The sequence below is a fragment of the Microtus ochrogaster genome, chromosome 5 (assembly GCF_000317375.1).
Source record: "Microtus ochrogaster isolate Prairie Vole_2 chromosome 5, MicOch1.0, whole genome shotgun sequence".
Taxonomy (NCBI): Eukaryota; Metazoa; Chordata; class Mammalia; order Rodentia; family Cricetidae; genus Microtus; species Microtus ochrogaster.
In genome coordinates this window covers 72,474,231-72,486,360 of record NC_022012.1, presented here as the reverse complement: position 1 = coordinate 72,486,360, position 12,130 = coordinate 72,474,231, and the positions used below count along the sequence as shown (strand labels likewise).

The window sequence follows — 12,130 nt, the reverse complement described above, 5'->3', positions numbered from 1 at the left end:
ATCTTCTTATTTTATGTGTACTAGTGTTTCCCTACACGTGTGCATTATACTGCACCTGTGCTTGCAGTCAGTTCCAGAGCACCTGGAACTGGATCCAGGAGTTACAGAGGGTTGTGAGCTGCCATGTGGGTACTGGGAACAGAACCCAGGTTCTCTACAAGAGCAGCAAGTGCTTTTAATCTCTGGGCCATCTCCCTCAGTCTCTTTAATTAGAAATATATACATATTAAGGTCATAGCTTTGGGTCGGGTTAAATTTCTTCCTCTTACATGTATTTCATTTCTAGAAAAAAAATCTATTCCTTTTACAAACAGGATGGTGGGGTGGAGACAGAAAACAAAAACAGAAACAGAAAGTCAATTGGGATCGGTGGTTTCAAGACCCCTGGGCTACCTCTGAACACCCAGTGCCTCCGGTAGTCTAATCCTGACCAGCATTAGTTGCTACAAAAATATTAGTTATTACAATATTAGTTACTATAAGGATATCAGCCATTAGACTAGTCAAATAAATCTTGTTATGGATTTCTCTAGAGTGCTTACTTAGGTCATGTTCAAAAGACCCTTTCTTACTATAGTGTTACATAATAAAATCATTATCATTTAAGGTAAAAGCAAGTGCCTCACTATACCTGCTGCTGGTGAATCCGATAAGCATGGGCAGGATTTTAAAAACAGTTCTGCGCATGAAATCCTGAGTTCCCTACAGTGGAACCAAACCTCGAGGCCCCGACTGGCTCACAGGATGACTGCTGATGTGCAGAGGTGGAAATGAATGGGGGTGGGGGGTGGGGGGGACACACAGCACCAGAAGCCATGGCAGCCCATATTCGTTCCTGCCTCTCCGCACACAAGGGCCCACCACCTTCGATCTGCGTTTCCTTCTCTTTGCTCCTACCCCCTCTACACACTTCCTCTGGCTCTTGATGCAGCTCAGTTGAGTACTGTTTTGTAAATATCCCCCCACATCCTTCCCCCAGCACGGTTTTTACAACTCTAAACTCCCTGACACTCAGGTTATTTAACCACCTCCAAGAAGACCAGCTAAGGGGTTCACACAGGTGCCTATGCAGTGGCTGGACTTAGGACTGGTTCCTTTGGGCCAGTTTTGGCAGAGGATAAGGCCAAGCTATAGAGACCGTCTCTGGAGGAGACACTTTTAAGTATATGTAATGAAGCTTCATTGTTTGAACTGGATTAGAACCTGAACATCACACAGGGGCCACCACTAGCTGGACAGACGACCCCACTGGGGTTCCAGGCCTAGAGATTGAGAGGTCAGTGCAAAGGGGCAGGACCCACAATGTAAATGACAAGCCCTTCTCTTCTATCACCACCCAAGGAAGCTGGGAAGGATTGCAGGAGCTGGCCAGCAAGCTCTCGACTAAGACCAAAGGAAGGACCTCTAACCCAGAGGGCTAAGGCAAGCTCGGGAGAACTCCATCAGGGCAATGTGAGGCAGGACTGAAACCCAAGCCCTTTGGCTGCTTAAATATGAGTTTATGGATGCTTTGGGATTGGTGGTTCTCACCCCTGGAGTCTTTCCTAGACACCAGAGTGGAAGGTTCCCTACCATCCTCTGACCTGCAGTACCCCAAGTACGTTAAGAGACTGTCTGGATAGATCCTGGCTAACATCAGCAAAGCAGTTTCTGCAAGAAAATCAGCATGTCATCTCGATTCTTTTTTAGAGTGGCCAGGAGCTCACACAAGGACACTGCCCTCTAACCCTCAAGAATGAGAGCTTGAGACTGGTACCTGAGCTCACTGACAAACCACCTTCCTGAGGGGAACCTTGCATTCTGCTCCAAGGGTTCTCTTATGCTGGCCTAACAGTTTTGAAGATCTCCTCAGACCCCAAGACAAGTTTAATTTCCTAATAAAAGTCCAGTCTCTTATTCTCCTACCCTCATTTTGAGACTCTGATGTCTAGGCTGGCTGGCGATGCTTCTGCCTCAGCCATCTCAAGAGCGGAGACGACATGCATGAGTTACCCTGACTTATTATGTGCTGTGCTCCATAGGCCCACACCTGTCACCTTCACCAGCTTATTTCCGGTTTGGTTTTCTCCTCAGGGTTGAAGCTTTGCTAGATATTTCCTGAGGGTCTCGGCATCACAGCACCCAGGTCGTCTTAAGTATTTGTTGCTGCTGTCTATCAGAACGGACCTACTGCCCCGTGCCTATCAATCAAAAGCACATAGAAATAAAGCATTTGGGGAGGGTCGAGACCCCAGATGCAAACTATTCCTGGGCATGTAGATCACTCTTAGTGCACTGAGTTAGGTTTCTTCTCACAGTGGCCCCGTCTGTCAACACTGCCAGCAAAGCCTTTCCAGTTGAGTTGCTGGTTTCTTTTATTTCAAAAGTGCTCCTGGAACTCAACATGTAGTGAGCTACTCAGAAAGAGACTGTTATAGCGCGGCAATTATGAGCCCTGGTTAAACCTCCACCCAGTGCTCACACGTGTGAGAACCTCAGTGCCGTACGTTTCCCTGCCCTGTAACTCCCATCAAGGAAGTCCTGCCAGCTCACCGTTCCTACCCTTTGCCCTGCCCCCAAACAAGGAAGTGGCTACCTTCAGAGAAAACAGGCGCTCGCTATCGCCCGACCCAACAAGGCACTATGTGTGTAGAAAGCCGTGTTTCCACTTCAGCACTGCAAAATGCTATTCCAAACCAGACCTGAATAAAATCGGAGGCTGACATGAAAGTCCCGTGTGTGAGCCAGCACAGACGGAAGAAAACCCTTTCACTCTAAAGCCAGGGATCTGGAATATATTCTCAAAGTCCTGGCTGAATCTGAGCGGAGCCTGAAACGATCAAAGGTCAGGTCTTTTATTTCATGTAAGCTGTAGTTAGTTACACAGAGAGGGTTTCACCCAGCCCGCTGTGCAAGACCAAAGTGACTAGAGCCAAGCAAAACTTCTGCCCTTATATGGTCAAGAAAGGGAAAACACACACACACACACACACACACACACACACACACACACACACACACACGGATGGACGGACATTAGGGGCACTCCCATGGAGAACAGATAAACACAGCCTCCTCTATCTGGGTCGAAGCCTGTAATTTGGGAGGCAAGCTGGCGTAGCAACAGGGAAGAGAGTGAGGTCCTGAGGGGCCTTGCTGTGACTGCATGGGAAAGTGGGAACCCGGAGTCCCGTCAGTCACAGCCACCCTGGAAATGGCAGGGCAAGCAGAGTACATTGTTTCCTCGTTCCAGAAGAAGCTGCCAATGCTCAAGAGTCAGGAAAGGGCTGGGGAGTTTTGGAAATCGGTTCTTTCCCATGATTAATAAAGTTAGCCATCAAGAACCTGCCTGCACTTCTAAGTCTCCTCATCTGCCAGGTTCTACCCAGAAAGCTGGAGAGGGAAGTGGTTTTTTTCTACTTGAAACACACGTCTCACCACCCTACAAAACCCTTAGGACACAAGACCTAGAGTCCAGCATTCCATCAAGGAAAGTAACTTCATTCCAAGATTCTGAAGGGCCCACACACCTTGGGCAAACAAACAAGGAGGAAGAAAGCGATACCTGCTTTTTCCAAGGTACACACCAGTTTAAGAGGGCCCCTTAGGTCTGCCTGAACCTCGGAGTACCTGACCCGGAGCCAACTCTACACTGAAATAGTTTCTGCAGTGGCTCAGGGCTTTGTCACCAAACCTTAATCTTTGCTGCCAAGAGAAACTGCTAGCTTCACTCATAGCCTAAGCTATGCCTAATGACGACTTAAATTAGCTCCACCCATACGTGAGCTCCAGCCTAAGAGTCAGGAGTAACCAGAGTTTGCATTTGTCTCACTGGTCATACTCAGCCTCTGTTGGGAATCCTGACCAAGCACCCTGCCAGAGGACTCCTGAAAAATGGTCTTAAATTTTCTTTAAAAGGGATTTAAATTGCTCTAAATAAAGGCAGAAAGTTTTGAAATGAATGAAAGCTCTGTCCTTAGCAAACTAGCCTGCGAATGCTATTACCAAAAACAAAACAAAAAACAAAACAAAAACAAAACAAAACAAGGTATAAGACTGCAGGTGTGTCTTCTGTGTGTGCCACCAATCACTAGGCCAGGAGTCCAGTGAGGGTCCATCACTAATGCCTTTATAACCCACAGTCCTTCCAGCCTGCCTAATTCCCCTCCTAAAATTGAGAAAAATAATTGTTGACTAAAAGCCTTAAATTGGGGGATTTTATGGGTAATGAAGTGAGTCGAGCCATTTTTAGGAGCCATTGCCAAGCCATTACTGTAAAGAATGCTGGGCAGGGCAGGGCTGGACATTGCTAAGAAAGGGCAGTGTAAATAGCACTACCTCTGTCTGCTAAGCCCGGCTGTGATCTCTTTACATACTAGCCACGTTAGACTCAGAGGAAACCAAAGCACTAACAATTGCCCCCAGCCAGAGAGGAGATGGGCCAGGATTCAAATACTGCCAGACTGGGCCCAGTGCTCTGCATCCTGCTTTTTAGCTCACTGATTCACAGTGGTTAGCCAGGCATGGCTCCGCATTAATGTATCCCCAGCCACCTGGAGTCCTCTACAGTGGGACTTTTGCTAACTAGTCCTCTCAAGATAATACTGCTATCTTTTATCTATTGATTTTTTTAAAATCTTTATCTGTATTTTTATCTTAAACTTCCTCTAGTTGGGCCTTCCTCTTAGGAAGACTCCCATGGTTCTCTGTATTTTATACAAAACATGTTGTGAAGTTTCCGCAAGCCATGCAACCCTTACAAACACTCAGCCTGGAGGAATGACTCAGTTTGGAATAGTCCTGTGTTTAGCACAGCTGGACACCACATTATAGTTTGTCATAAAATTCCCAAGGTGTTTGAATACCTTGATTTAAGACACAGGCATGTGTGAATGCTCATACACACACACACACACACACACACACACACACACACACACACACACACACACCTGATAAATTCTAATACCTAAACTCCCTTTGAAACCTTGTTTCTGTTTGCTGGATACATTTGCTTTACGAAGAAAGGAAGCCAGGTCCTACATTAGACAAAGAGGAGGGGTAGCCGGCAAGAGGTATAACCAGTAACCATTGACATCTGGCCAACTTTTTCCAAAACTCGCAACAAAAGGATATCTATTGTAGAGGGATAGCTACTTGAAAGATGGGAAGACTGAGAAACTTAACGCTATAAGGGATGCAAGCTCTGTTCTTCCCTCAGAACCTGGTACTGTCAATGTCTTTAACCTTCATAGAGAAATAGCTTTTAGGAATCACAGGATCGACACAGACAAAAGTCCAGCATCTGAAGGCCCCGAAGTCCCACAGTGCTTCTCCCCAGAGACTGATCTTTAAAAGGAGGGACTCCTCCTTCCAACCCCAGTTTGAGTAAATAAATGCCAATAGCGCAAAGTGCACATCCCTGGGACACAATTCATGGTCGCCCCAGAAACGCAGTCCTCTTAGGGGAAAAATACCGCTCCCTGAACCTTCTCAACAGCACTCCTGCTACCCGCGGAGGTTTTTTGACTTTAGACTACAGAGGCATGACCGAGCAGCAGGGTTCTAGTTGGCCTAGGTGCGCCAGGTGCGGCATGGGGCCTTGGGGTGATGGGTGTGGGTTCCCTTACGGTCTCCCGCAGCTTCCGCTCCTGGTCCAGCTCGCGCTGCAGGCTGCCCGCACGCTCCTCCGCGGCGTCCGCCTGTTCTTGCAGGCTCCGGATCTTTCTCCGCACCGCCTCCAGCGAGCTGCTACCCGCCATGGCCAGGCGGTGGCTGAGGCTGCACTCTGTCTCAGCGCTCTGTAGCTGCTACTGCTGCTTCTGCTGCTGCAGCTACAGAGCCCAAGTCCGGCGCGTTCCGCCCAGGCCGGCTTGGCAATACCGGCTCCCCCTGCGGCCCAGAAGCAGCCCGGAAGTCACGGCCTCGGGGCCGCAGAGAGCCGCGGGCGGGTGCGCGAGAGCAGATGACGGGCGCGGCTGGCAGGCGGGCGGGGCACCGCGGACCCCGGGAAACAGGCAGCCGGTAGAACCACTGCGCGTGCGCGCGGGGACGGCCGGCTCTGGGCTGCTTCGCCAGGAGCGAGGCCACCGCAGGAGGGCGTTTGCTTCCACACCGCTGCCGCGCCTGGGTGGCCCCAAGTAGAGGACCTAGACACTAAAGCCTATGGCGACTCCTGCTGGCCGCTTGGAGAGCTCCGGAATCCCGATTACTCTGAAGCTGAGCCAGGATAGGAGCCTTCCAAAACCTGACTGCTCCCTAAAGGAATTATTCTGGTCATAAAGAGCGCCATCATTCCGAATGCTAAAGGCCATGGCGACTCCTGTTGGCAGTCCGGAGCGCTCTGTAATCCCGACTTCCCAGAATCCCAACAAGGAACTTGGAGCCTATGGTATGAATACCTCAGGGAAACCGGTTCTTGTAAAGAATCCCAGAACACAAGCTCCTGACTACAAGAACCCCAACACCTGAGTTATGTCGCCAAGTGTAAATTCCTATCTGACAATGCGGAGTGGTTAGACTGTTCTAAATACAGCAGTTCTAGATTTGAATCTGGCTCTTAGGTCTCCGCTGGTTGTGTAGGTTTGGACAAATGCCTTCTCAGGGCTTCATCTCTTAAAAACGAGGATAATAAATAGCACAGGGCTCTTCGCGGGGCTGTTGAGAATCATCAGATACTATAAAACGCTGAACAATGCCTTACATACAGTTAAGACTCAAACGATATAATTAAACAATCACAGGCACTGCCTTTAGAGTTTGGCTGGGCCCCGTGTTCAGTTGTGCAATTTCAGACAAGGCAAGCATCCTAACGTTTCCTGGTTTTAATTCAGTCTGATACTGGGAATCCGATGAACCCCAGGTACAAGACTACAGAAGCCTGTGACAGAGCCTCTGGTTACCAGCTGCAAAGTCACACATATACAATCTCTAAGAAGCCATCTCGGCCATTCCCTCCTGTGCTGTGTTTTTAAAAGCCTGTCAAGTCTCTGGGCTTTATATCCTCCTGTATCTTGGTCAAAGAGAGCTGTTAAAGTCAGTCCTTGTGTGTGTGTGTGTGTGTGTGTGTGTGTGTGTGTGTGTGTGTGTGCGCGCGCGCACGCGCGCACGTGCGTACATATGTGTGTGTTATAAACAAAGGTAGAAAAAGAAAACACTCCTGCCAAGGCTGTCTTCCAAAACCAGAACACCTCTGGAATTCCTAGTCCCCTCTGGTCTCTGCTGCAGAAAGCAAGCCTACAACCTCCAGCTAGGGCCTCAATCAAGTCCTGTAGGTGGAGACTCTTGCTTGGTTTCCAAGCTGTTGGTTCACTGAGCAGCGGTGGGTACAGCTCCTCCCCAAAGCTCCCAGACCATCTGCCTCCAACCTTGAGGATACCCAGACAGGGCATCTGCACCCTCCAAAGGCAGCCAGGGAAAATGCTGGCCACTTGCCAGTGCAGTAAGCAGCCACCCTAGTGATTTAATGTCTTGCTTTTCAAACACTAAGAGTTTATTTTCAAGCTGATGTCACTACTGAAGAGCTATGGGCAGTTAGTTGTTAGGTTTAGCTATGGGATGGAAATACTGTGGCTGGGTCCCACCCCAAGAGATCCCAGGGGAAAACCGGAGTTTGGTTAAGCCTGAGTCACTACATCGGGAAGGAGACCTAGAGGGATACAGACTCATATCCTGCAAATATCAGCTCCATCAGTTACCGGGGGAAAGAAACAAAGATAACGGAGTCTTAACAGGACTGTAGGTGGAAAAACCAGTAAAAATCCAAAACAGATTGCTAGGGATGCCAGCTCCTGAGTGAGAGCCTTTTAAACTGGAAAAAAAAAAACATTTCTGGAAGACTATAGCTTGTAAAGTAGCTTGGGTAAAAGGGGAAAATGATTTTAGTAATAATAATCAAAAATGTACTTTTTTTTTTAACAGTAGAGAGTAAAACGTCCTCCCTGCAACTCTCCAGAAGGATGACTTCACTTCCACCTCTCGCCTCTAGCGACACCTGTCTTTTCCTCCTCAAGTCTTAGCTATTTTAAGTGGTCAAGATGGCTCTAAATATAACGTCACAAACTCCCTCCAACGTTCCTAGTCTCCAAAGAGCCAACGGTGTTTTACAGAGGTAAATGAGGAATACACTGACCAAAAGAAACAGAGAAGTGCACACTCTCACCATATTTAGAGACAGTTTTCCAGCACACAGGAGAACCAAAACTGGTGTTAGGAACCTCCCTCTCCTCCTGGCCCCGCCCCACAGCTGACTTTAAATAGCCTCTTTTCTTCTTCTGCCCCACCCCATTCCAATACCCCCCTCCACAATTTCTCACTGAAGACAAGATTACCACTCCATAGTTACAACAATTATTACCACCCCCTTAAGAATTATAGTAACTTTTTTTCCTCCTGCTTTCTTTCACACTGGGCTATTTGCAAATTCTCTGAATTCCTTTCCTTATAAGGAATATCTCCCCTAGATCTGTCAGCGGCTCTTTTGAAAAACCTAAGTAAATGTCCTGCAGGAGGATTTGGGGGAGATGGGCATCCTCCATTTAGCACGGACAAAGCAGACATCTGATTCACATTATACAAACTGGCAGAGGCTGTTTTGTTTTGTTTTGTTTTTTCTAAAGTTAGGTAGGTTTTAGCATGAGTTTTCTTTAAACCATGCTTCCCCGAGCCTCCTTTCCAGGGAACTTAAGTGTCACTGAAAGTTTTCTTTTTGTCTGATCCCAGTTGTTGGTTCTCTAGGCCACTCAGTTACCAAGAACACTAGATAAATCTCAAGCCTTTCGTGATTCAAAAGGCCTTGCCAGTTTCAAAACCCTTGGATAATCTGCACGACACATTATCCAAAAACACAAAACCCAAAACGTACAAACTGCTGTCAGACTTGGGGGTTCAACTTTCGGGTGTAGCTTTGTCTGCTACTCACACATTCTTGGAATTGTTATCAGCTTCTCAAGGAATTCTTTTCTAATTGGGCCTCTAGGCTTAACTGGCTTCTCCAGGGGAATGTGGGGATGAAAAGAAGTCAGTCCATTGGAAAACTGACCCTCAGCTTGACTTTCTAGACAGAAGAGGCTAGCTCTGTAGTTAAGATTCCGAAGGGCAGTGGAGAGGGTGAGAGCCGAGCTCTAGCTGTGTCTATCACTCCCTGGAGTATGCAGTGGTTGTCAGAGGGCTGACAGGTGGGGGTGGGGAGGGCGGGGGGCAGCCAGCTCTCTATGCCTTATAAAGCACTGAGCTATATATAACTCCCTGCGTCCTTTCTGGATCTCGTGCCTCAGACTGCAGACCCAAGCAAGTATCATCTTCCCTGGGCAGGTCTTAAGGTTTGCCTAGTGAGAAAGAGCGCCTCAAAGTGTCCCCTGTAGCCTGCAAGATTAGCCTTTGAAGTAAGAGTGTGAGTACATTTTAAGACCAGGCTCTCTGTGTCCAGACTAGGCTCATCAATGGAGGCCACTGAAAGTGGCAAACAAGAAAACTCTTGTCTTGCACAAGCCTTGGTGATGACACACACTTCAGAGGTTTTATCCCAGCAGGAGGCGAAGTTCCCCTCCACAAGTCTCCAATTCGGAGGCTGTGTTCTCCTAGCTTCTCACCCACCCACCTCCGACCAAAGGGGAGGAGGTAAAGAAGAGGAAAAAGAGAAAAAGGAATACACGGAATATAAACGGATGTGCGCAGCGGCAGTCAGAGGCGTCATCCAGTGCTCTGGGCCACAGCCAGGCTGTGTGCAGGTGTCCCGACAGGAGGAGGTTTACCCCCCCCCTTCCTTTGCTCTGCAGTCCCTGTGGTGACCCCCAGAATGGTCACGCGGACAGGAGGTGAGGGAGGCAGTGTGAGCGTGCACTTACATCTGTGGCCTTTTTCTCAGCCAGCTCCAGCTTCTCCTGGGCATCTTTGAGAGCCTCAGAGTATTTGTCCAGTTCATCTTCAGTGCCCTTGAGTTTCTTTTGCAGTGACACCAGCTCATCTTCCAGCTGGGAGTTGGCGGTGGAGTACGGGGGAGGGTGGAGGGTGTGGGGTGCGGCAGGCAGCGTGATCCCGCAAGGCGCGGGGTGAGGGTGCACAGACCGTAAAGGACAGGGACAGCGGGAGAGAGAGAGAGACAGGGAAAGACAGGGAGGGAGAGAGAAAGAGAAAGTTAGCCATTCGTGTGCCGTGCCACTCCGCGCGCCCGGGTACCTTGGCGGCGGTCTCGTCTGCAGCCAGGAGGCTGTCCTCCGCCTTGTGCAGCTCCTCTAGCACCCGGTCCCGCTCGTCCTCCGACGCCCGCAGCAGCTTCTCTTTCGCTGCGATGTCCTCCTCGAGCTGGGGGCAGCGGCAAGCGGGCGCGGGCGGCCGGCATGGACCGGGTGTGAGACACACAACAAACGGGTGCCAGGTTGGCTGGGGCTCTGGGGCTGAGGGATCGCTGCTTTGGGGCTTAAGGGACCCTAGGTAATCTCTCTCCTAGAGCTGGAACCGCTCAGTGACTCATCTCTCAAACCCTCCCCCCCCCCCCCACCTCCCGGGAACCACACTCTCTTGCGGAGAGCTTAGAGAGTTCAGGTCCCCGACTTGAAGGGTTACAGAAACACGCCCCTGTTTGGCTAGCTTTCCATTTGTGTCTTCTGATCTGTCCCATCTTTGTTCTTAGGAAATAATTAAGTGAGTCCCCCTCTTCCCTCCAAAGTCTCCATCTCTTATCCAGGGGCTCTTTCTCCCCAACCAAAAAGTTCAAAGAACTTCGGATGCTTTAGGACTTGAGCCTTGCCGGACTCCCCCACCCTTCTCTTCAGTCACATCGAGAATTGGTATCCTTTCTCCCTTCCCCTTTCAAAACTGGTTCCCAATCCCGAGGGTCAAGAGCCTCTCTAGGGAGTTTATGGACCTCGCGGACTCTGGAAGGGCCACCAGCATCTTCGGCGGACAAGACAGAAAAGTTAGAATCAGCCAATCAACCTAACTCCCTTCTTTCTTTCTTTCTTTCTTTCTTTCTTTCTTTCTTTCTTTCTTTCTTTCCTTCCTTCCTTCCTTTCTATTTTTTTTAAGATGCGCGCCCCTGGAACCCTGGACTTGGGATGGGATGGGGAAAGTGTGCCCGCTGGGGTCCCGGGGGCTGAGTCGGGGCGGTGGGGGGCGGGGTAGACGCAGACCTGCTTGCTCCGGTCTTCCGCCGCCTTCTTGTCAGCCTCCGCCTGCTCAGCTCGATCCAAGGCGTTCTCTTTGTCGAGCTTCAGCATCTGCATCTTCTTCTTGATGGCGTCCATGGTGGCAGTGGCGAGGGGCCCTTAGGCAGCGTCGGGAGCAAAGACACGAGCGCGGTGGGGTGGCTGAGACGGAGTACGAGCGCGGAGCTGCCTGCTGCTCTCTGATATGTACTTTCCCAGGGGGGCGACCGCATTCCTTAGGACAGCCAATACTTTTTTGGAAAAGCTTGTTCCTCCTGCCCCCTTTCCCAGTCTCCTGCCTCCGCCCCGTGCCCCCTCCTCGCTCCTCCCGCGGGGCCCGCACGCCCATTCGCTGCCTCCTGCCGGCCTCCCAGTTGACGGTGGATATGACTATATATGGGGACCCGAGTCTCCGAGGCGGCGGCCAGGCAAGGCCGTCCTATTTCTAAACCTGTGCGCCTGGGAAAGAGCGCCCGGACCTCGCTGGAGCAGAGCCCGGCGCTGAGCGAGTCTCTAGTCACCTCCCAGAGCCATAGCCTGGCCATCAGGATCCCCAGGAGAGCCCGCCCGGAACCACCCGGCATCCTGGGATCAGGGCAGGTGGCGCGTGTGCACTGGTCTCACTTGGCATCTAGATTCTGGGGTGTCTAGCCTAAAGCCTGGGGGCCGCCTGTCACAGTCTCTGCACCTCGCATCTGGACCTGGGAGCTCTCAGTACCCAGCTGCGCTCTTCTGGCAGCTCGTGGCCTACCAGGTGTAGACCAGGGCTCTTACGTTCTGGAAAGTTCAACCAGAGGAGAGAAATGGAGCTGGAGGAAGGTGTGAGGATAATTCCTGAGGTCTCTTGAGACTTTTCACCAAAATGGGGTGGGTAATAAAATACTTGAGGGCCTTAGGGCCCAGCTGACTGAGTTATGCGCCTGTGTGGTGCTTTGGGAAGGGTGAGGGAGTGTGTTAGTGTATAGAGGTCTGGGTTTTTTTTTTTTTTTCCCTGTGGGAGTTGCGCG

General features: G+C 50.2%; 1 protein-coding gene across 23 annotated transcripts in view; it reads right to left on the bottom strand.

Moving 5' to 3' along the window:
- Positions 1-11,397, bottom strand: part of Tpm1 (tropomyosin 1) — a 29,657-nt gene extending 18,260 nt beyond the window's left edge. For 6 of the 23 annotated variants that reach the window (XM_005347716.2, XM_005347719.2, XM_005347713.2 and 3 more), the window contains exons 1-2: positions 11,109-11,397; positions 9,825-9,950 (exon numbers count right to left, since the gene is read on the bottom strand). In XM_005347716.2, the coding sequence (XP_005347773.1) occupies positions 9,825-9,950; positions 11,109-11,222 (240 nt within the window). In that variant the 5' untranslated portion in view covers positions 11,223-11,397. Of the gene's footprint in view, positions 1-5,609; positions 6,010-9,824; positions 9,951-10,155; positions 10,282-11,108 lie in introns of those variants that run through there. The other 17 variants (XM_026779000.1, XM_013346536.2, XM_013346535.2 and 14 more) reach the window with 14 other exon arrangements.
- Positions 11,398-12,130: the final 733 nt, after the last annotated feature.